The 25,775-nt window shown below is 36.8% G+C and overlaps 1 protein-coding gene across 1 annotated transcript in view; it reads right to left on the bottom strand.

Annotated features, from left to right (window-relative positions):
- The window catches only part of LOC121315929 (WD repeat-containing protein 36-like), a 46,843-nt gene that overhangs the window by 12,859 nt on the left and 8,209 nt on the right, over positions 1-25,775 (bottom strand). Inside the window, exons 3-13 of the mRNA XM_041250547.1 lie at positions 19,955-20,055; positions 13,037-13,154; positions 11,284-11,416; positions 5,407-5,461; positions 5,108-5,240; positions 4,667-4,842; positions 3,241-3,361; positions 2,642-2,707; positions 2,281-2,364; positions 1,673-1,827; positions 282-396 (exon numbers count right to left, since the gene is read on the bottom strand). Of these exons, the coding sequence (XP_041106481.1) occupies positions 282-396; positions 1,673-1,827; positions 2,281-2,364; positions 2,642-2,707; positions 3,241-3,361; positions 4,667-4,842; positions 5,108-5,240; positions 5,407-5,461; positions 11,284-11,416; positions 13,037-13,154; positions 19,955-20,055 (1,257 nt within the window). The remainder of the gene's footprint in view (positions 1-281; positions 397-1,672; positions 1,828-2,280; positions 2,365-2,641; positions 2,708-3,240; positions 3,362-4,666; positions 4,843-5,107; positions 5,241-5,406; positions 5,462-11,283; positions 11,417-13,036; positions 13,155-19,954; positions 20,056-25,775) is intronic.

A 25,775-nucleotide genomic window follows, 5' to 3' on the forward strand; every position in this document is an offset into this window, starting at 1 on the left:
AATGTCCTCTTGTAATATTTAGCATTTTTAAAGCTTTTCATCTGTCCCTGCATTTTGCTATACATTGGGGAGTCCATGATAACTGGGAACACTACAGCTGGAAAAAATACTGTTTCTTCACCTTCCATAATTTCCATATGCACATCAGTACAGTTACAAATACTGTTATACATGCTTGTTAAAAATATCACGTGTAGGTATTAAAGGAACATTTTACGATTCAGTTCATTGCCAACTTAAAACACCACACATATAGCCAGGAATGTGATTAAAACTATTACCTTTCTCTTTGCCATATTGACCTCTGTGCATGCCTGACTGCATGTTATATACATCAATGTGTCCTGTTGAAAGTGCTACCACACCAAAGTTGCCACAAGATGTTATATCCACAGCCTTATAGGGAACAAAAGAAAAACTGAGAAATAAGACAGACCCACATCTTTAAACAATTAACCCACCATAACTGTATAGGCACTGGGGCCACTGAAAAGGGCAGAGCAAGCTAAACAATGAAGATGTAACCAGTGCCAGAAACAGATAACAGCATTTAACAACTATGTGAATATATCTGCAGCATCCATACTACTGCTGGTGGCCAGCTTTGATCTATTCGCTCGAAGTTGATGCTATTGCTCTGCTGGTCACCTGGTATTGGTTGGGGCTTTTAGAGTGGACTAGTTCTTTCCCTGTTGCTGTTGCTCAGCCCAGTGAGAGCTAAATGGTACGGCCATATTCATCCTCCATAGTGCTCCCTGCCAACAAGGACTCAAATGATCTTCATAAGAGAAATTAGTGATACACCTTTTAAAAGAGGTTTCGTTCAGAGCACATACTTTTCCAGCTAGTTTCAACACAAGCTGTATTTCATCCACAGATACTACTCATCCCAAAAAGTGATTGCAGCTAACAAAATAATTCTATAAAATTTGACAAGCCAAGCACATCAATTTACCACTTAGGTCTCAGACCTGTAGGTTTGAAATTAATCTGGTTTTAGCAAACATGCATTTTAATTTTTAAAACACAGTCTCTGGTACTGCGCTCTTGTTTGCTGGCCTTGCTACTGATGGTCTGGAGAGTGAAACTGTCCCCACCCCTTCATGACATTATTTCCTGTTAGTAACCAATCAGCTGCATGACCAAATGACTGACATGCTTTAAGAAGTAAAACAGTAACATTTCCTGGGAGACAAAGCAAGCAAACTGACTTTCTTTCAACTGGTGTAGTCAGGTTTTAAAACGAACATATATGTTTGCAATATCTTATTTTAATTCCAAGCTGCGCATCTGAAACCTATATAGTGAATAGAAGTGAATGCTGGGCAAGATTTAGGAGACTGCTTGGTAGCTACAACCACTTAATAATCTGTGTACAAACCCTCTTTCTTTAAGTATATTCTGGCTTTCTCATGGCGTGGATCAACTCAAAATTGCACCACTATGACTTTAAACTTGTTGATGGAAGAAACGTTTTCTCTGCCCATTGACACACTGCACAAGTTCTACGGAAGCAAAATCCACAATAAAGTAGTCCAAACTTTATCAGAAATACAGCCCACTTCAACAGTAACAAGTGGAAAATTACCATATGGCTGTTTCCTATCACAAAGACCACATCTCTGCGTGCAGCATGTAAGATGACAGGATCAGAAAAAACAACCAAACGTACTGTGGCGTGCACATTCAATCCCCGATCTTTGTGGAATCGCTCTGGCTCCAGTTTGTATGCCCCCATAGATGTCTTCTGGTAATTCCATGTTGTTGCGATAAGATAGCCTCTGTGGCAGGCAACGATACCATCCCAATCACTCTGGCGTGCCGTTTCTGTATTGGTAAGAAAAGCACATTAGTCAGAATTCTTAGCAAAGCTGAGCAATTAAAATTACGGAACGTTTAACATTCCCAGAAAACTACATATAATAAACATGTTTTGCACCAAAGTTGTTCTAGTCCAAAGATGCTGGTATCTATAGGAGTCTGAGTAAATAAATAAACTATGATAAAAAAAAAAAGAAAAAAAACACATTACTGTATTAGTTTCCAGGGTTGAAAAGCAAAATGTTTCATATAATGTTACATAGTTTACCAGAGTAACTCTTCTGTTGGCTAATAACATCATTTAAACGGCATAATTTTCTTGTGGTTGCAGTTTATGTTAAACTGAAAGAACTGTAATGTTGACTCTGTGAAATCAAGTTGATGGGCAGTTTGTGCCAATCTGTTCCCATGCAGCAGGTGAAGCAAATCAACAGATGTTACAAATGAATGGGAGAATACCTGAAGCAAACGCAGTAATGGGAGGGAGTTTCATGGTATCATACTGAAGTCCTTTCCTCTTCGATTTCTTTTTGTTAATGGAACCTGTTAATTAAATATATTTGTTACAGACACCTTAGCTAACCAAGTTTCATTCTCTAAAAATACTTCCTTGATTCAGAAATACATTACATGTCTTGCATGGCACTTATGCCAATGAAATCTGTATTTAAAAGACTGAAGCAATTCTCTCATGAAATGGGCTCTGCGAAGAGCAGTTCATCAGTACCTCCAATCTCATGTGCGTAACTTTGTATACACCGACACATGTAAAAACTTAATAAACTTATCCAGGCTAGTATTCAGTGCACTAAGGACTCACCATGTCCCAAGCTCTTATTGAACCGTTCATGAACAGTAGAAAACGACTGCAACGTTCCATCTTGACCTGAATAGAAAAAGGTTGGAATGTTACTTTTTCAAAAGTACATTTTTATTTGGACTTTCATACATGTACTGTTTTTCAAATTAAATGCCTGATGTTTTCTGTACAAAATGTCCCAACATGTATTGTTACAGTAGCTGGGGTGCGCACAATATACTAGCTCTTTGTCAAGGCGTTTCCCTCTCATAGATCACAGTGAACTGAAGTTCAAAAATCTTCCCTTTCATGGATGCGATGAACGGCCCCCTGATTGGTCAGGGAATGAAAATACTTTTAAATTATCTACAACAAAATGATTGCCATTTCAAAAAGCAATCATCTTTATACAGTTACCACTGGGTACATCTTTAATTTAATATACAAGTTACTAGAACAATACGTAGAAGAATGGGTACATGCTTCCCCTGTCTCAATTAGGTTTTTACAAGTGTAAAAAGTAGGGACCATCACATATATTGTAATACATATCTTATCAGGATTTTAACCCATCAATTGATCCCTTACTGACACTTAAGTGAACTGCTTTTTGTACTTACCAGCACTAAGAATGTTTTGCCCGTTTTGCCCATGGTGCTGTATTTTGGTAGGAGGAGCACTGTGTCCCATGCGGCTTCTCAACAAGCGGCCACCACCTCCCGGGACATCAAATACCCACACCTGCTCAAGACAACACATAATCTCATCATGAGTGTCCAAGAACCAAAACATACAAGTACATCCCTTACTGAAGAGGTTTATTTGACCAACTTATACCCCGCGGGGATAAGCCACTGTGGATCTTAAGAGCATTTTACAACCCTGGGAAACCCTAACTGTGGATTGCATCAACCACTTACTTCTAAGGGTTAATTTAGGGATAACCACAGATCCAACGGTGATTCCTCTGAAAATATTCCAATATGATCTATCTGTGGATATTATCAAACAGAAGTTGCTTTAAGAAGTCAATGTAAATCCACAATCAAGTAACACTACACAGTCACGTATTTAGGCTGGCGGTAGTACTGGCCGAGGGACGACCTGTGACTAAATCTTAATCTTCCAGGTCCAATCAATAAATCAAGATGAAGCACAGACACTTACAGTACTTTGTTTCTCTTAATCTTTGTTAATGCCAACAATTGGATTTGAGGTAAAAAAACAAACAAACAAAAAAAAACTTACTTTACTTCATTCAGAACAAATTAACCTAAATACTCTTTTTCAAAGCAATACTTCTGATCAGATGGCTTAAATTCGGTCTAATTCATCGATACATTCGGTCTATTAGAAGAGATCAAACAGACTGTAATTCTAAGAAGGGCAGGAGTAATTAGAATGCTAATGGATTGACCAAGGCATTTGTGTGACTAATATTAAACCTTTACATAAATTAAAGGGTTTTGCCCAAGTCTCCCATTTGGTATACAATAGATGAATCACTTAATTCCTGCAGAGAATGTTAGTTTGTTCTTTAACAGCATTACAAAATACCATCTACTTCTCAGCATTACTACACAAAAAAACAGCAGCTGAACCTTTCATTAGTGCATTACATTATGTGTAATGTAATGCAGTAATAAAATAATTAACAGTGAAAGTGATATTCAGACTGACCCAAAGTACAAAAAAGGTGACAAGTAAATATCTTTCTATTTTACTTCAATGAATAAAATTATTTTTGTTAGGATGTCCACTTTGTTTGAGTAATTGTGTAAGCAGCTATTTAAGCTGCAGTTTCCTCAAAATTAAGTTACATTTTACACTAAAATATATATATTTTTTTTTATGGGCGACTGCCGACAATATTCTTACATAGTTCATAGTTGCTTACAATACTGCACTAAGGTAGTTTTAGCTGCAGTCATTCTTAAAGGCTTAATGGTTACACTGCTACTACTACCAGCAGCGGTATATGGGTACAAATGTCATCTTGAAACTGCTTTGTCTCAAAGAAACACAATTGTATTTGAAAGCACATACCCGTAAGGCATTATCAGCACCATTTGTAATCAGAAGTGGTTCCCCATGGACAAACGTCATCCCTGCGATGGCTGTTGTATGAGCATTTCTCATCTGGCTGATTAGTTTCTTATCATCCAAGTCCCACAGCCCAATGTGTCCAACAGGGCTCCCAGCAGCCATTACTGGATGACCATCTAAAAATATAAATAAAACAACATTGGGACATCAACCTGGCTTTCAACATTGTTCTCCACATGTAAAGTATACACAATCAAACTTCAGCCAGTGATGCCAAATATGTGTATTAGTAGTTAGGCTTACAATCTATATTGTATACAGGCAACAAAATAAAAACAGATCAGACTACTGATAAATATATACAACAGATGTTACTTAAAAGCATTTTCTGCACAGACCTAAATTCACAATTTTTGTAACAGTATTCCTTTGCTGTATCACCTGTGCGGAAGGATATTGCTGTAATTGGACCCCAGTCTTGCTGAAACTTCATTAATGACTCGTCATACTTTATGTTGTGAATGACAATCTGCCCCGATGCAAGTCCTACTGCTACTACATCCACTGCTGGAGCCTGTAAGCGTACATCAAAAACAACACTTCAAATAGGGCTTATTCCAAGACTAAAACATTACTCCGAGACAGTGCTGTGCTAAAATGACCCTTAGGTGCCCCGATTTGTCACGGAATGACTCAAATGACATTAGATTAGCTTGTTAATAAGATAGTAGACCACTCACCTGTTGAAGTACTGTCACTCCTGAACCCCAGCCTGAGAATGTGTACAAAAGTTTGCTATACAAAAATACATAAAAAAAGAGATGATATTTTAATTATGTTGCTTTTAGTTGGTTTCAGTGAAAACTGCGCATATGTGCAAACTGGTGCTTACATCAGTGCCACACAGTTAATCCCAATTAGAGACATTACATACTTTGGACTGCTTACTATATTAAATGTTATCTCTGAATACTACTCTGTGTGCTTATCCAAAAGATCCAGCTGTTACATGAAACTGTTTATGCAGTTTAATACTTGAAAAGCAGGGTGCAGGGTTGATTGCTGAACTGTACTACCAGTCCTCAAAAATATGGTACGTTTGGTTTAGTGTTACTAGATATCTGTCTATATCTCAGCTTATACACTATATTCCATAAAAAAAAACAAAAAAAACTCATTAGGAGCCATTTGTTTTCTTTAATAATACACACATTTCCAATTCAGATCAGAATATTAATAGTTCGAAGCGATTAATGACTGTTTTCAAAGCAAGTTTATCTTTTTTCACAGTGGGCTGCTACTGGTAAAATGAGTACTAGCTGTGCAACACACAAACACTAGTCCTCAGCAAACTATTACTCTATGTAGACCACTATTCTAAACCATTTTTATTTGGCATTTCCTTATTATTGAGAAAGTGTAACAGTTTGATTTGATACATGGGATGCAGAGTACCTCTAACTTGACATCAATTTAGAAAGTTATTTGCTTTTTTACTTAATCAAGAAAAATGCCTCAAGTATTTGAAAACATAGTAAATACGATTTTATGAAGGAGGTCATCTGTTGAGTCCACATCAGTAATTACTTCAATACTGCCGTGAAGCCTTGGGTCACATTACCCCTGCGTGTATCCCTACAGTCGGGAGGTTTCAGCTAAAGTACCCTTTAGAATTTTCACTCACTGAATGGTATGACAGTTGCATCAAAAGGCAGAATAATCTGATTAACACATTTTTCCCTTTGTATTTAGCATATCATTTTTCACAACAGGTCTAGGACTGACAAACTGCTGGTTTAAGACAGAATATCAAACAGAAGGCTTAATTCATAGAACTTAATACGTCTTTGGATGCACGTAATTAAATGACTATTTAGGAATCTCTCTGGAAACACTCATTCGCTTTCTATTCGGCAAATCATTATACTAATACAAAATATTCTGCACTGTAAATGTTTCACATTACCATTTATTTCCCACCTCAGTCTAATTATGCGTGCCATTTAAAACATTTACAACATCAAAAACATAACCTGAAGATAAAACTGTAATACCTAACAATGACACACTGTTTTAAAGCTAGCATAATTATCCAAAGGAACTCTATATAACTTTGACGCTTTGCACTTTGTGCTTTCTTCCTTCGTTTGTTATGCAAGAAAAAATAAGAACACAAGAAAGTTTATAAATGAGAGGAGGCCATTCGGCCTATCTTGCGCGTTTGGTTGTTAGTAGCTTATTGATCCCAGAATCTCATCAATCAGCTCCTTGAAGGATCCCAGGGTGTCAGCTTCAACAACATTACAAATCTTTGTGAATCTCTGTTGAAACGCATCCATTTCCAACACCGACAACATAATCAACCAGCTGCTATTGCTGTTACTAAAATGCAGCCACAGTAATAAATGAAACAAAAAACGTCAAAGTATGACTGTTGTGATTAGCCTACTATTAAGTTTACTGGAGCATTTATACTTGTAAAAAAAAAAAAAAAAAAAAAAAAAAAAAGAAACACTGCTTCACTGATGGGACAAGTGGACAAGTTAAAAAAAAAAAAAAAAAAAAAAATCATGGAGCAGGACACAGTGCTCTCCATAGGCACAATCGGCAGACACCTACTTCACCTATATAAAAGCCATTCAATCGAAATCGTGCATGCGTACAGGTGGAAAATGTGGAAGCGATAGATTGTGTATTTGTTTTTATCTGCGGTTCACTTTGAGCTGCTAAGCAAAGAAACAATTATACAGTGTTCTTGAGAATACCGTTAAATTATTTTCTTTTACTTTGATTCTTATTCGTGCATTTCTGAGTCATCCTGCGTACCACCTATCAACAAAAGAAAACCCCTGGCCTAGACAATGACAGCAGCTGGACCGTTGGCTATTACCATGGCTAAACAACTCATTTTGGATGGCTTTCAAACTCACTTCCTGGAAATGCGGATTCACTAAATAGACACACACACTTAGGTGACACGTAGAGGGGGCACGCCTGGTCACGTGCCCCCCCCCCCCAAGATTTCTGCCAGGCAGTAGCTTAGCCACGCAGGAAAAAAAAAAAGTGCTGAAAACAATTTTTTTTCGTGGCCTCAATACACTTCAGTCATCAGTACCACTTTCAATTAGTATACACATGAACCGCCACTCACAACTGACCAATGACATGCTTGCTGTCTGCTAAAGCGCGTTTCAAATTTCTGGTTTGCGACTGGGCTATTTTCTGTCATCCATGTTATGTTCAACATTGAACTCTTCTGATTGAACAATGCACACAGCTTCCACACTTACAGTAGAAACGGATGCGCAATGTGACGGAACACTGAGTGAGGGACGTGAAGTATGGTCTGACAGCGGTAGGGGAACTGAAAAAATAATAAAAAATTGCTATTTATTTTGGTCTAAAATGGCTGAAAACTGTTGATGAACAGACAACAAGCTAGCAGCTATCACCGGCATTCCTGCACCATTCAAACAGTAATTAAATTAGTCAGGATTTGTGAGATGAAATAAAATGGTTTGCTTTGCTTTGAACACAAAATGTTAGTTAACAAAAATGAACAACCATAAGTACGAATGAAATTATATATAGTTACTTTTATTTCTTATCATAATGTGAAATTGAAATTTTAAAAGTTCAAGTAATTTGATTTGTATTTCCTTTTTTGTTTTTAATCAGAAGTGTTCTAAACAGAACAATTTTTTAAAACTATTTTGCACAACGGTGTATTTGGTTTAATGTTGGCTACGTCCCTGCTGCCAGGGCTTATTATTTAAAAATCAAAATATATATTTTATGTTTTTCGTAAGTGGGTAGAGAATATTTAAGTGCGCAGTTTATTTCAAACCTTAATAACATAATCAAAGAGTCAGTCAGCAAAAATGTGCTAAAACTGAGTGAATTTGATGTAGCCCTGTACAATGGTAAACATGCAATTTAAATGCATGAAACTCTTGAGGCACTAACACAACAAAATGTGAAAAAAGTTCAAGGGGGTGTAGACTTTCTATAGGCACTGTATATACCCATATGAACATTTATTTTACAAATTAAAACAAGAAAATGTAAATAAATAAACATTTAAAACAGACATCGGTTTACAACGTACATATTTATAAAACTGAAATTTCACTTGCCAACCTGGCATTGGCATCTCCTGCAGCTCTCAGCGGGGTTGCCAGCTTCAGCTGTGGGTACACACTTGGCAGTCTCTCTCTTCCAAATGCTTTTTGCAAAGTTCCTGTGCTAACTGTAAAATATATTCTCTCCTTGATATATTCTTCTCCGTGCATTCTAGGGCTAGACGTTTAGATTTTTAACTACTGACCCCTCGGGCCACTGAGCTAGTGTTTTTACTGGCCCAGATGCAATTTTAGCTGGCCCAATATATTTATGTTTTTTCAAGATGTTTTTTTTATTTTCAGTATGTTTTTAACTGTGTATGGTAACCAAAGAGAGCCCATGTCTCAAAAGAAAGTGGCTAAACAAAGCCTTTCAATGTTACATCAGCCACTAAACATGTATATAGCAAGTGTTCCTTCTTTTTAATTATTTACAGGTTATTGAATAAAATAAGTAACTTGACCTCGACTCATCTGATGTCAGTACTTGATGGCTAGTTGTAATTAGTAATGTTAAACTACTGTAATGTTGGAATGTATTTTCTATTTTGGCCAGGTTACAATATTTACACTAAGATTATGTAATAAATATTATTTGTTAGAATTAAACAGATGTTGAATATTTAGGTTGTTATATGATAGGTGTTATTTTATTCAGAATACACTACAGTCAATTATTCTTTGATGGTTTGCGCAATATTATGCTACTGTTGCTTTAATTGGAAGAGATACACACTATGACGTTGCTGCTCATTGAGTTCTGTGTATATTAATTCAGTAAACAAAAGGAAAAACTTGTGCCTAAGGAAATAGGGTACAGAGCGAAGAAATCTCGTCTTGGACATTGTTGAACACTTTGTGAACCTGGCTAAACTTTTACCGGCTTACACTGTTATGCTGTCTGCTTACTGCACGTGCATTTGCCTTTTACTCTTGGTAGTGCAAGGGACCAGAGTTCGAATACACAAAAAGGTTGCACCCTGTGTATTCAAATAGGAAACTATTCGAAATTCCCATCCCTAATCCTAATAATAAACACTATTAAAACAACATTCACAATACAAAATAATAACAATCCTACAGCGCTGCCGCTTGTGTAGCCTCTCCCAAGTCAGCACCAATCTTGCCGAGTGATACCAACGAGTCCTGTAAAGATTGTTAATGGCATTTTTGACCTGAACACCATGGATCCCAAATCAAAAAGTTAGACAATTCGATTGCGTATCTGAGTAACCATCTTACTGTGAGACTGGATATGACGTAAATGAAATGTTGAATTCACAACAAATAAAGCTGCTGTTTTATCTGCAAGTCTGGGAAACTGACGCCAAACAAGGACATTTTTTTTTTCTCTGTCATAATGAAGCCTCCACTTTAAATGTTCATCTTCATTTTTTTCATAATTACATTCTTTATGATTTATTGATTTCAGCACTTTCCTTTTGGTTTATTGGTTGCTAAGTTGTAGAAAACACGATTTGTAAAAGATTTGCGCGGGAACGAGTACCAACACAGCACTTCAGTATGCAGTCTCAGATTCTGACTGTACAACAAATATGATGTGCGGCGGGCAAGTTAGGATTAGTTCGTACTTACGTTAAATTAATTTGAAGCTTTTTGACACACTGGCCCGTTTCCCTGGATTTATGAAACTTAAGACATATGCACTATATATATATATATATATATATATATATATATATATATATATATATATATATATATATATATATATATATATAAATGTAACCGCCCAGTCGGGCCTGTGGTGCTTCATAACTGCCGGCCAAGGGCCACCGGACCATGGTTAATGTCGAACCCTGCACTCTTTGTAAAGTACCCAGGAGTTGATGGCTGCTAGGTCCAATATATTGTAAAACACCTGAACAGACCACCGTTGCGAGCCAGCTTTCACGGAATACTTCCCTGCCATCTGATCCAAAACATTAACTCCATATTCCATACTCCACGATCTGTGGTATTTATTTTCACTAGTCCCGATGCTAATCGACTGAACAAAGCAGCGCAGCTGGCAAGCAGGCGTCAGCCTTCAAAAGGCTGACTGAAAACAATAGATTGTCAGTCATGCACTCAGGCAGAGAGTAAAGACTAATCTGATTACAGCTAAACACACTGCGGACTGGTAAATTAAAAAAAAAAAAAAAAGTAGAATACCGTTCTGTATAATCAAAATACAATTATTTTCTGTGTGGCCATCAATGTGACTGCTCCTGGGGCTTTTAGGTTTAATGTAATATATCTCCTTTACTTCTGCACTCCCACGTTTTATGCTTTGTGAGAATATTTAATACATACGGACAGAAAGGTACAGGAACGCCCCATGTGTGCTACACGACTGGAGAAAGTTACATTTTAAAACCAAAAACCGCCAAAATGACTGCCACAGGGCTTCTAGTGTTAATCTATCATGTACTGCACTTTGTGATGCATTGGCATGAAAGGTGCTAATTGTTCTTGTTGGAGTGAAATACGTACTTTGATTTGACATTCCATAGCTGAAGACCCCCCTGCTCGCTTCCTAACAGAATTTTATTGAGATATGTGCTTGGATGCATTATGGCAGAGACTGCAAACACCATCTTATCAAAGTTTAACTGCAGGTACTCCTCTGGAAAAGATAACAAAGAAAAAAAATATGTTAGGATATATATATAAAGCAAAATGGTTATATTAGAACATTTTACTGGAGGTAACCTGATTGGTCAGCAACAAGTACCTAATGGTTAGTATAAAAGTATGTGGCATCTGGAAATATGCTTGTTAACCATTTAAATATATTTCTGTTCTAGAAAGGACTCAGTGCATTCTGTAATAAATCTTCATAAAAAGAGGCCTACAGTATGTTATCAATGCAAGAGGAACTAAATAAAAAGCAAAAACATGTACAGTACAGTTTAAAACATTATTTTTGAAAGTTACATGACCACAATTCCATTTTATGGTCAGCTACACTTTTAGAATAAAGGCATTTCTATAACCCAGCACATGTGGCAGCATCAGCTTTGAAAAAAAGAATGATCAGAGAGCCACAGAATACAACCGTGTACAGAGTATGAAGGCAATATCTCAAAGCTGTAAGTTTTATCATATGGAAACCAAAAAGTCTGCAAAATGGCGATCATCTTAGATCAGGTCAAAGTGAAGGGTGAAATCAGAATCTGTCAGCAGTGTTTCCACAACACTGACAAGAAATAATAGTCGAGACAACGACGTGGGGGATACAGATAAAGCCTGGCAATACATTCTGTAATGACAGGCACAAAGAACAATAATACAACAATTTTGGGACAAGAAAGAAAAAACATGAATGCCATTGACAAAAATATATCATACATATATATCAGCTAAAAGCAATATCTGCTTGCAAACAGATTTCATTGAAAAGTATTTTCTGCTTTCATCAAATCTTTTTATAAAGTGTTGCATTTAACACTGATGCAAGTGTATTTCTTTGATACATTATATTCATTGATCATATAAAAATTTGGTCTTGACTTAACAAGATCACACATTTCTTCTGAACAGGATATGCCCCTTTAGATGACATCTCATTTCTAAGGGGGAAAACATTACTTTGACATTAAATAATCCAGAAGGTACCTTGTTTCCCCAAGACTTGCTCTAATAGGAGATCATTCTAATTGTGAAGAGCAGAAATGGCAATTGAATAATTACCTACATTTGTAAATCCCTGGTCTCAGACTTCCTATGAGACCTAAGTGACTTCAGTGTATCACAAATACTATAGAACGTTTTACCAAATCATCCTGTCCTAGCCAAAGCTTTGGACCAATTTGATTTTATAAGCTTTTAATGATGTTCATTAAGTGGTATGAATATTAATAAAAAGTCCAGTAGGAGGCACCAGATATACAGCACAAAGAGTGCTGGACAGCACTCCGAAGGTTTTATCGTTCTCAATTTTGTCATTTTGTATTTTACCTTTGTGGGCTACTTTCAAAAGATCCGAATTTATATTTGATTCTTGAGATGAACATTACCTCTAACGAGACATCAATTTGAAGAGTTATTTGCCTTTTTTTTTTTTTTTTTACCTAATCAAGAAAAATACCCCAAGCATTTGAAAATATACTAAATATGATTTTGGCGAAGGAGGTTGCATCAGTTTGGACCACATCAGTAATTAACTAGATAATTATAGTATCTGGACTTTTTACTATTACCACGAATAAGGGTGGGAAAGTAAACATTTCAGAATTAGTTGTACCTTCAGACTGTACATCCCAGATAACAACAACATTATCTCTGTCCACTGAAATCACATGGTCCCCAAATGGCTGCAATAGATGAACTTCTGCATTGTGGCCTTTGTAAGTGTGTACCACCTGGGGGAAAAAAAAAAAAAAGACACATTTACATTATACAGGACTAAGAATAAAACCATCATAGGGGAAATGCTCATGTTACTGTCTGATAAAGAACTATACCACTTCACCACAGCCCTGTCAAAGCAATGGCATGGTAGTTTAATCAAAGGAGTGAGCTTGCACAGATCTGTTGTGAGAAGTCCCCCTTGTTGCATTACAAATGCAAAAAAAGGAGATTCCAAAAACAAGGCGTGGCTGACAATTATTACCATGAAGTCTGTTTTACTATCTGATAAAATAAAGAAACTTCAACAATGGCACAGCCTAGTCACAATTATAATCAGTAAGTGAAAAGACAAAACAAATGTGGATTTGCAAATTCAAGGAGTGTGAACTTTCCCTTGTTAAAAATGCAAATGACTAAATGACTGTCTAGCCTCCCTCAATAGGTATCCCTCGCTCACAGAGGGCTGCCCTGTGGATCACCCGAGTCAGGAAAGTACCCTCTCTGGTTGGCCAGCTCATTGAAAACTTCAGCATGAATCATCAGAAAGCAAATTTGTTACTGATGGTATGATAAAGCACGTGTTGCAAAAGACAAGGAAAGTACTTGCAAATGAAAATAAAACAGCAAGTACAATGGAAACAAGGGAGAAAATTTCTCTCTTTCATCCACCACATCTAAAAATAGAACACCAAATGCTGTAAATTGGAATTTGAAAGACGTTCTGTTGAATCACTACAGCCCCTCCAGCATTAGTCATCATTGCAAAGGAAAGGTTGTGAGCAATTGTGTTACATAATGCTTTTCACTCAACCTGATCTTGAATGGCACATTTTGTATTACATTCATTGAAACATATATTTGAAACAACCCATTCCGGAATGTGTATAAATGTAATTGGTGTAAAAGGGTAATGGCCTGGTGTTAATCAGGGTAATTTAGAACACAAAAGCCAACTACACCTGAAGCAACAACTCTACTCAATAAGATACACATTACCTTTTAGCTGATCAGCAGATTTAATGGCCTATACAGTGTTAAGTATGAAAATGCAGCACACATTTTCAATACTCATTTTGGAGGCACCCACTCCCCAGTGTTTCTTGCATCCTTGATCTACAGGGTGGGTTCTTTAAAAGGGTAAAAGAGGCACTCTGGTTACAGATTCGGACCCCCGGCAGTGAAATCAGGTTAAAAGCTCTATAACTACGAATGCAGATGAGCCGGGCTCTTTTGCAAGGAGCTCACTTGCGCCCCCTCACTTTCATTTTTATAATAAAACTATTAAAGTAAAAATGGAAAAACAACACAACTTCAGTTGAGGTTAAGACAGATTCCCGTTTGAAGAGGAGCTACAACGGTGGTGCACAGTGTGGGCCATTCGAACCCATTTATTTGTTCCAATTACTGCTCTATTCAGGGAATAATTAATTAATTATTAAACCGATAACCTCTTAAATCTGGAATGGTGTTCAAAGACCCAGAGCTGTGCACCCTGGGTTACAGCATTCCTTTTCTTAGAGATTTGGTCAGGACCAAAAGATCTATCCAGGATGCTGATCTGCAGAGAGACTGGATTAAACAGGTTTTACTGTAGCTTCCCTTATGAACTGAATACTCAAAACAATGAGTAACTATTTATAAAATCCACACTTCACTCAACCACTAACACCATATGATACAATGCACAGCTGCAGCCTTTAAAATATACACCTTGTCTCTGTTGATTTAATAAACAAATACAATTTATTTCTGCAAAAATGACATTTACTAATTATTCAGTAGAAAAATCTAAAAAACAGGAAACTCCTTTTTTGCTTCTTCCATCCGTAATAACTATTGACAGGAAGCAAATGTTGCCCTTCTTCTAATCATACGGTGTACATTATGTTGTTTTGTCAACTACTTGACTCATCAGTATATATTTTTATCAAAATGGCAAATAAGTAACATCATGGTTTATTTACTTTATGCACCGATGAAAAGGTTCCTCTATACTATCTTAATAGATAAGGTTTAAGGTTATCATTCCTTATCAATTGTTATTCCTGTGTTTGTATCTATGGGAAACTGTTATTCCTATGTTTGTATTTATGGAAGCATTAGCAACTAATGCAATAGCAGTAGTTCAGGGCTGCAACATGCACCCAGTTGGTACTGTGTAGCAAACCCATGTCAAACAAATAAAGCAGACAACTTCTGAGGACCTCTTCATGCTGACTGAAAGGCCCATAAAATTGAACAGAACAAAACTATTGTCTGCTGAGCCAGCAATACCAGTGGGCCTGTGAATTCCACAACTATCATGTACTTTCCAAATACTTTCTTACAATACAAAATGCTCTCTCTGATCCAGGTACTGGATTGCAGATCTGTAAATTCCAAAACTACCTACTCTGTGAGATGAGAGACTTCTTTATGCTGACTGAAAGTTTTAGAAAATATAAGAGATACAAGATTATGACTGGCTGTCAGAAATCAGCATCTGATTTAAAAGTTATTGAAGTTATTTGAAAGTTACTGAAGTCAAATCACCCAGCACGATTAGAATAAACACATCTCCTAACTTTCTGAATGGAGTATCCTTAAATGCGATCAAAATGTTAAATCGATTATTTATATTTTGATACCAAGCACATCCTTCCCCGACTTGGGGAAACGGGAGTAATTCTTTAAAGTGCACATGGTAACCTTTTGGGGTGCAACTGTTGACTTGCAGAATAGAGTGCAAAGATTTGCACTGGACCTAGGATAGACGTAGAAAAGGGGTATCGCTTGATATAGCCTTACAGATTCATGTAGCCCTATGTAGTCAATTTCCAACCTTAGAATGAGTGTCTGTGTGTGTATAATACATCAGTTTTGATTACTACATTACTTACAGGTACACACACCTTGATATGGTAGCAGAAGATCAGTGCTACAACGATGAATATGGGAATAAAAAAGTAAAAAGATAAAGACGGCAATTGCTTTTTTAGGTGTTTGGAGTAGTTCTGTAGGAAACGCAAGATGATCATAGATTAATAAAAGGGGAATTACACTGAACACAGAAGCAGAAATGAAAATAGATGCAAATGTTACCTTGATGAGGATTATAAAGAACACATTGAGAAAATGAAATTAAGCAGTGGTGACAGAGACACCTGGGCTACAGAGGTGAAAGTTGTTGCTGCTGTAGATATTATACATCGAAAATACATGTTTACTTAAATGTTGTAGACCAAGAATGCTTTAAATATGAAAGAACATAAAACATCAGTTCCATGTAATGGAAAACCAATTCATCTGTTATACAATTATTGATATGTATTTTTTGTATACAACTGTAAGTTGCCCTGGGTAAGGGCGACTGCTAAGAAATAAATAATAATAATAATAATAATAATAATAATAATTTTGAATTAATTATACTTCAGTGTAACAGCAATAGATACATATCAAATATTTTAACAACAAGGTATCAGAATCAAGATAAAAAAAAAAATACATGCACACAAAAAGAACATGGAATAGGGATTTAAGAAAAGCATCAAATAATATCAGTAATGAAAAAGCAACTAAGAAACAATTGCATGTACAGAAGAAAAAATATCAAAATTAAAACAAACAAAGAGAAGGGTCATGAAGTGGACACTGTATTTAATTAATCTGACAAAACATTAACAGCCTCACAGGAATCATTACTATGTAAGGGGCTCAAGTTTGTTTTGGCTAGAAGATACATAAATAAGGATAAGTTAATAACATAATTAAAAGAATGGTAAAGACAAACGAGGCTAGTGGAAAACTTTTATGATGAAACACACACTGAAATCAGAATATGTGACATGGAATAAAAATTAAAAGAAAACACCACTGGTCTCCCCCGGAGGGAAGAAAGAAATGGTTAGACGTATCTTGAAGTAGTTAGAAACAAAAAGGGGCTTAGAAGCAAAGGTAAACTAAATTTAACTAAGAATGAAGAAGCAGCGCTTAAGGAATTTAACAGAGGATGATAGTATCATTAGAAGACCAGCAGATAAAGGTTTTGGGTTGGTAGTAATGAACAAGGATGATTATTATATAAATGCAGTAGAGACTGAATTGCAAAATAAAAAATACATATGAAGTAAAAACTACTACTAATAATAATAATAATAATAATAATAATAATAATAATAATAATAATAATAATAATAATAATAATAATAATAAAAAGTGAGAATTTTGGCAAACAGATTATATAAAAATGGGCTAGTACTGAAAGAATACAAAAATTACACGTTTCTGCAAAATCCAACAGGTTTGGTTAGAGGCAACGCAAAAATGCACAAAGAAAAACACCCGATGGGAATGACTGTAGCACAATTGAGAACCCAACATACGTTATTTTATTTCGGAAATAAATAGCTGAAGGGCAGCTGCAGCTACATGTTGAAAGCATACCTAGCCATGTTAAAGATACAACATATTTTCTGAAAAGGATTAATATAAAAGGTTAATCTTCCAGAGAATACCATTTTATTTTGCATGCATGTAAAATCTCTGTACACCTGTGTTTCCAGGCATAAAACATTAGAAGCATGTAAAGGCGGCACAGGAAAACAGAGTAGATAAAAAATATGATATCTATGGAAGAAATATTAAGTATGATCAAGATTTAGAAAATAGTTATTTACATTTGGAAATAGAAATTACAAACAGAATGGTGGCACAGCAACAGGCTCAAAATTAGGTATGCATTTTGCAAACACGTATATGGGCAAATGTTATTGAGTAAACAAGACAAGAAACCATTATACTACATAAGATATGAAGATGACATATTTGGAATATGGACGCATACAGAAAAATCTCTTATACAGTTTCATAATTTTGAAAATGATATCCACCAACATTTCGGTGGATTTAAGGTGGACAAAATATGAAATTGAATTCTTAAGACAACTTGGTTAAACTTGATCAAGGATCTATTAAAACAGATGTTTACTCGAAACCTACTGATATGCATCAGTACCTACATGTGTCATCTGCACATCCCATCTATACTAAAAGAGCAATTCCTAAAGGACTCGGATGAAAATGACTAGGGTTAACAGAGTACCATTAATAAATTACACATTCTAAATTATTACCCTACATTTCAATAACAGATGTATGATCATATCATAGAGATGCAAATTTGGCTGAATATTTTAGTCCACAGTAAACATACAGGGATCATAGATACATTAAGGGACATTGCAACTTGTAAAAGTACATGTAAAGTTTGCAAATATATTGGGAATGATAAAAGTGAAATTGCAAATAAAGAAAATAAATAATTCAGTTATGCAAAAGACAACAACCTTGTATATGGTATATTTTGCATAAAATGTAATAAAATAAAATGTAGGAGAGACAGGCACATCATTATATAAAATAATACCCAACCACTTATCAAATATAAGAAATAGAAAAGTAAATGAACCAATAGTTTGGAACAGACACACCATGGATGACCTAAAGTGTGAGGTTTTAGAAAAAATTAAATTAGATAGATAGATAATGTACAATATAGAAGAAAAAAGAAAATAAACTGATCAGTAGATGCCTGTTTAAATAGAAAGGAACAGTAGATGGTTATATCTAGGCTTGCCACTTTTCGATTTTAAAATCGGTAAAGCTCGTTAAACATCGAATTCCCCAAAACTGAAATTTCGACTGAAATAATTTTATAGGATAAACGTCGGCAAAACCACTCTATTTTTTTTTCTTACCAAAAATACTAACTTATAAATCATCTCTAGTCTGTGTAGTTTTTACACTTGCTGTCTGTCCCATCTCCGTTCTGCTCTGAATGGCTACGGGGTCGCCAGTCAGGGGTGTCCTGACAGATCTCGTTGGCTGTAGCAGCGCTAGAATGCTCTCATTCTTTTAAATGACTGTCAAAATCATCAAGACCGACTGTGCACTTTCACTTGCCAGCTACAGCACCTGTCATTCAAAGCGCATACTTTTAAATTAGCGGGTTAAGGTGTAGGTAAGCTTTTGCTATTATAAGTGACAGTTACTTGTTTGATTTGAAAATGGGGCGCAAGAGGAAAACACTTCGAGTATTGTGCATAACACCCGACAGACGGCTGAAGTCTCTGCAGCAGTCCAGCTGTGCTTTAGCAGGAGAGGGGTGGAGCTCATAATAGTAAGTGCAAATTAGTTCTGTTCAACTATCTAATGTTTTGTTCTGTGCATATTAGTGTAGGAATTTTCACTTTAGGTATCGCTTTACTGTGACCAAACATTACTTCAATTAGAACGTGGGTAACCATGGTTTTGTTGCATGTTGAATTTGATGAAGAGTTTTAGAGTTTTCTCTAAATGAGACGTTTTTCAAATGGCATAAAAAGACTGGAGCTTTTTATAAGCATAAAAGTCGATTTTACCTCTGCTCTGCTTGACTTGAAAAATAAAGATAGAAAAAAACCTGGTAAATTATTTCAAAAATAAACGTCGATATTAATCGTCGATTTGGCAAAAAAATAAAAATCGAGTAGTAGCAAGTCTCGTTATATCATTAGCTATATAGTGAATGATATCACAAAGACATTAGATTTAAAAGAGAAATAAAACGTGTGGTTACCATGGCATCAAAAGCCTATAAACACCTCCAATGTTACAAATAAAAATACACATAAAAGAATGCTCATATTACAAATATTGTAAGGCCTACCAGCATCCTTATTTGTTGCTAGATTTAATGGCAATTATCAGGTCATCTGAATGTGAGTATCTGTTTGTATACCCCGTGCAATCACCTGTAGACCAAAAGTGTCAGATTTAAGTATCAACTTACCTCTTTGCTTCTGGCAAATGCCTTCACAATTGTTCCATGAGCAACGAAGACCAGCATCCTATCAGCTGCCAGGCAAGTGATGTCCCCAGAAAGTGCATTGCCTTGAAAAAACAAAATAGTTTTTTGTTAAACCAGAGAGAACCAGTTAAACAGAGAAACAGAGATACAGTAAGAGCAGGCCATGGAACAGAAGATGTTTGTTCATTAACTTTATCCTCGTGACCAACCAAGAAATAGACATACAAATCAGTGCATAAGGGGTCCTGATTTTGCTAATCCAAAAATATACAGTGTAATGCCTGGCCAAGGAAAAATCGGCTTTTCATTCATCAGCAATAGCTTGAGTTTCTAGTCGGGCAAGCCTTATTTTCAACAGTCATAGCACAGCTGGGTTTTTTTTTTTTTTGTTGTTGTTTTTTTTAAACAGCTTGCTTTTCTTACTTGGCTCCTGAAATTTTGCACTTTTCAACTCACTAATCCCAATTTACAAATTAAATTTCATTCTCCTTATTTGCATATGGATTTTGCGTTACTTCTTGATGTGGTTTTCTATCTTTTAAAACAAGAATAAACTTTTTGTGTTTACATTTTTTAAGACATTCATATTGTTCTGTTAATGTATTATTTATTTCCATTCAGACTGCAAATCTGCATTAATAAATAAACCAAGAGATGATCATCCTAAAAATCAAACCTTGTTTGCTTAATCCAGAAATTGCATATCGGTATCTGTATTTGCATGATACGGCATTTAGGCTATACAGGACATCAATCTGCAGAGAGACTGGATTAAATAGGTTTTACTAGCTTCCCTTATGAACTGACTATACTCAAAACTAAAGGAACTTCTGGCTTTAAAATAAAAAACATACATTTGAAAAGACAAGCTTAAGTATGAAGGTGGAGAGTCAGAATTTTGTGACGTTAAAGTCAAATTCAAAAAGTCAAGTAAAGTCAAGAGGTTAATCAAATTCATGCTTCACACTGGTGGGGTGAGTAGGCGTGACAGATATTATTCAACCACTAAAACTATGACAACTTGCCCAGGAGTAGAATCCCATAATTTACTGGAGAGATGCCACATTTCTATGGAATCAATCATAAAACAAATGGTTTTTGTTAACATAGTTTGACAGTTAACAGGTTATACTGTATATTAAGCCACACTGTCAGATTGTTATTAGCTGGCACAGAGTTGGTTCTCAACCACTTAAAAAAACAACACTGGAAAAGAAGAACAAGAATATCCACAAGCATGTGGCCTAAATAGAGTATTTCATGAATCAGTAGATATGAATCACTGAAGTTGTTTTGAGGTCGTGCATATTATTTCTTACAGTTTCAGACAGATGCTCCAGAGGCATGCCAAACTCAACTGAATTAAGTACGCGTTAGAGCCGCACTTCATTAAATTCCAAGAACCAATTGGTTTCACACTAGCGAACCGAATGCGTGTTGCACTTATTCCAGAAGGTGTTTTAAATAAAGTCGAATCGTAGACAAATGACGACATATGGTTATGGTAAACAGAAAATCTGTAATTTGAGAACAGTAGGCCTACACAGCACACTTCACTCCTGCCAAACACATCATAATAATAATAATAATAATAATAATAATAATAATAATATTACAACATCTGAATTTAAAAGGTCTTCACTTTAGGGACTATTTTTTATATTTGAAGACCTATCCAGAACACTACAATCTAGTCATTGGGGCGTAGCCATAGTGCTAAGGACAGATCAGCAAGCAGATTCCCCAGGTAGAAGCACAACTCGGTCAGTTAAAAAAAAAAAAATAAAAGCTCCTTGCTGATACTGGGAGTTGGGCTATGATACATTTTTTTCCTGCTGCATTTCTATGAAGTCGCGCTACAAGAACACAAATCACTCCATCCCCACTTAGTTAAAAAGCCTGTCACTGACAACTACCGAAATAGTCATTGTATTGTTGTTTTAATTCATTTTAGATTTGACAGAATGTATATCCACCCAACACCCAGAAGCAGGAGGCCACACTATTTCATGAATCAGCAGAAATGGGTCACTAGCAAATTAATGAAAAGACGTAACCGAATACCCGCTGTGAAAAATACCCGGGTACCTGGATCTTCTACTGTAACAATTAAAAAAAAAAAAAAAAAAATTATATATATATAATATACCCATTAATATATATCTATATATAATATATGACAATATATATGATATATATCTATATATATATATTATTAATTTATTAACGTTTTAAGTGCACGATACATTCTTTAATACTATATTGTACACGTACATTTAGTCCCTTCAGATCTTTTTCAGTACTGGAAACATCAAAATATTATTATTATTAAGTAAAACAATATCAGTTATTAATGCTAAATGCACATCATGCTTTTTTGAGACATATATTGGCCATATTCCGTTGTTGTTAACTAATGCAGTAGTACAGCACCGCTATTAAGTTATGGACTGTCGCAATAGAGTCATGTGCGTCTGTTTGGAAGTGCCGTTCCTGATCACTAAAGTCTGTCTTGTCAATACATAATAATGGCATCCAAGCAAAGCATTAGGTGCAATTTCTTTAAATTGTGTTACTGCACTGACGAAGGCCAGTGGACGCAACACGTCAGCGCTTCATTGTTTTTTCATGATGTTATAATAAATATATAAGCTTAACAGCCGATACCTGGCGAGTGCTTGACTTTTTACGACATTCTGCAATTTCTTTACCAAGCAGGAGAAAATGGAATTTGCGAACTCTGCCAGGGAAACATTTCATTCAATGGAAGCACATTTAATGTGTTCCACATTATTGATTTGAATTTGATTTATTTGCTTATTTATCTTTAAATAAAGGCTACTTTTTAGTAAGAAACTATAGCTGAACAATACTGACATAAACAAACATGATCTGATTAGGAGAAGAATAGTCGCCGTAGTTGTTATTATTCAGGTGTACGTGTTATTGTTTTCTGTAAAACATTGATATCCTGTCAGTTAAGAAATGGCTTAATACAAAAGCTTGTTTAAACGTTGTCTTTATTACGTCGGTCAGAGACCTGCGCTTACAACTGTTCTATTTTCTACATTTTCTTTAAATTCTCAAAGAAATAAATCAATACCCAGGTAGTAAAGAGAGACCCAGGTAGCGTTGGGTAATTTAAAACCCAACGGGTACTCCTCTCCCTCTCTCCAAGGCAAAAAGAAGTATATTTTATCTGAACATGTAGATATATAAATGCCAGTTACAATACACATAAATATTATATTTAAAATTGCTATATTACTATATTTAGAAATCTTGACAAAAACAGTGCATGTCATGAAAAGGAATGGTATTTGCGACCTGTATCTTCTAGGGATGGGTCGGTATACCATTTTTTGGTTAACCGCGGTTTAGGTACATTACGGTATTAATACCGTTGCTTTTATTCTTCACCGCAATTATCGTAATTCCTTTATACGACAGTTAACGCATTTTTCAACTGCAAACACACTTCTTCTAAATCAAGCGCTGGTACTTGTAGTCTCAGCAAAGTGTCTGAGGAATATCTTTGTGAGCTGATACTGTAGTTTGATAATGGTTTTGAAGGAAACCGTCACACAGAATACACGTTTCAATTGCTGTGTAACGTTACCCAGGGCTTGCTGCGTCGGCTGCTCTTGGCTGCTGTCTTTCTGACGTCACACACAGGTTTTAGAGAAACGCCTTCTCCAAACCTGCAGCACATCACACATTTTCAACGTCCTATATTTACATTTGTCTGGATTATCACCAGTCAGTTTAATGTAATTGATTAACATTAACTATTGTAAAATTATACATCACTTATCACGAATTTAGCACATTATATTTGTTTAAATACTTTATTTATTTTTTTAGTAGTGTTGACAAGGCTGTTCATGGCTTCATTGTATAATGATAAAATGTCGTTCGCCTCCTCTAACAAGTGGCAGCAGTAGTTTTAGTGGTTATTTGCATTACGATTAGCAGGTCACACGTGATCTTTGCATCATCACTTTGGTTCACAGTCGCATGTGCAGAATCTGCACAGATTTATATGGGTGCTGAGTGATGTCTACAGCGCAAATTGTCTTAGGTAAGTGAAGAAGAACCGTGACACAAGCCTTGCTTTGGTTTTATCCCTTCCCAAATGACCAGACAGGGGAATAGCGTGAGCCAGCTGCAACAAATCCTCCTTAAAGGGCTGAGGAATGAGCAACTGATGACGCACTTCACCGGTCTGGGGTAATTTATCAACATGGTACAGCAGGTCTCGATCAATTTCAAAGTGGGGGTACGTGGCGGCGCATCTGGGCTTGACCACCCGACCATTAACCACCGCTGCTTGGTCAAAGAGACTGCCCAGCATGTCGTCACGCCCTTGCTCGAGTCGAAAGTCACGGGAGTGAGCTAAGAAATCAGCTCCCATGGTTTCCAACTCTGAGTCAGGTCGATCCCAAGCAGAGGCAGCCGAGCCAGACCCCAGCGCTGGCTCTGCAACCTCCCCCCTGGACTCTTCACCAACCGCCCCCACCTGAAACTTCTCCGACTCCCTCCATTGCCAGCCCTCATTCTTAGCGATCCGGCGCTCCCGTTTAGTTTTACGGGGTTTAAATTTATGGCAAAACCATTCTGGATCGCAAAAGGGAAAAATCTCTCCAATTATTTCCTCTTTCTTCGCCAATAAAGAGGACTGGGCTGTCAGGGCAGTCAACCAATCTTTAAACTGCTCACAGTCCCGTCCCAGAACTACTGGTACCAGCAATCGAGGACATAATCCTACCTGCACCTGCGTCACCTGCTGGCCAATAGTCATACACACATTGATCTTGGGATAGGAGCGGACATCCCCATGAATACATTTAATATGCACCCGTCCCAATATACGTTTATGCCCCGGTGAGATTAGGCTCTCCTGTACTAGAGACTGATCACACCCTGAATCCAGGAGAGCCTGGGTTTTTGTACCATCCACTGTCACAGGAATAACAAAACCTGTGTGCTGAAGTGACTGAGGTAATTGAATGTGCCTACCAGGTCGGCTGAGGTCACACTCCATCACGGGGCAGTCCCGGGCGAGGTGGCCCACCTCCCTGCACGTCCAACACCTCGGTGGGCTGGTTTCTCTCCCCGAAGTTTTGGCAAAAGGGGGAAACACTGGAGCCATAAAAGGGGCTCGCCGATAAGGCGTCTGCGCGAGACCCTGGTCCGACACTGCAGCAGCCCGTGGGTATCCCCACCCTGCCTCAGTTCCCGGGCCGGGAGCTCCCGCCGACACCGCCAGACCAAATCCTGGACTACCCCTTCCCCCCAGTTCCCTCGCCCTCTCCGGGGCCAGTTGAGGGGTCTGCCCAAGGGTTCCCCGCTCTCACTGTCTCGCTGTGAGACTCTTTCTTTTTATTTCTCCTGGCTGATTCCCGGTCCTGACAGGGGAGGTGACGGGAGGTTTCTGTTCTGAGTAGCTGTTTTGTAAGCATTATACTTGCTCATCACTGCTACACCCCCGTTAGAAATGTGACGCTTCCTGCATTTTTTAAATGGAAGCCTGTGAACATGAGAGTATATCTGTACATGTTCTTAAGTACTCACCACAGAACTACTCAGACATCAACTAATCCTCATCAGTTTTAATTTGCCTCGGGCGAACAGGTAAGTGTTAGTTTCCAACGCTCTACTGGCAGCTACTAAGCTCAGCAGGTCATAACTAGCCATGACTGTTACACTTTCGTCTGACTCAGACTTTCACTTTTTCTTGTACATTTTCAAACCAGTAAAATGAATGATATTTCTAATGCTGCAATTCATGGGAGAAGCCACA

This window comes from Polyodon spathula, chromosome 1 (genome assembly GCF_017654505.1).
Source record: "Polyodon spathula isolate WHYD16114869_AA chromosome 1, ASM1765450v1, whole genome shotgun sequence".
NCBI classification, from domain to species: domain Eukaryota; kingdom Metazoa; phylum Chordata; class Actinopteri; order Acipenseriformes; family Polyodontidae; genus Polyodon; species Polyodon spathula.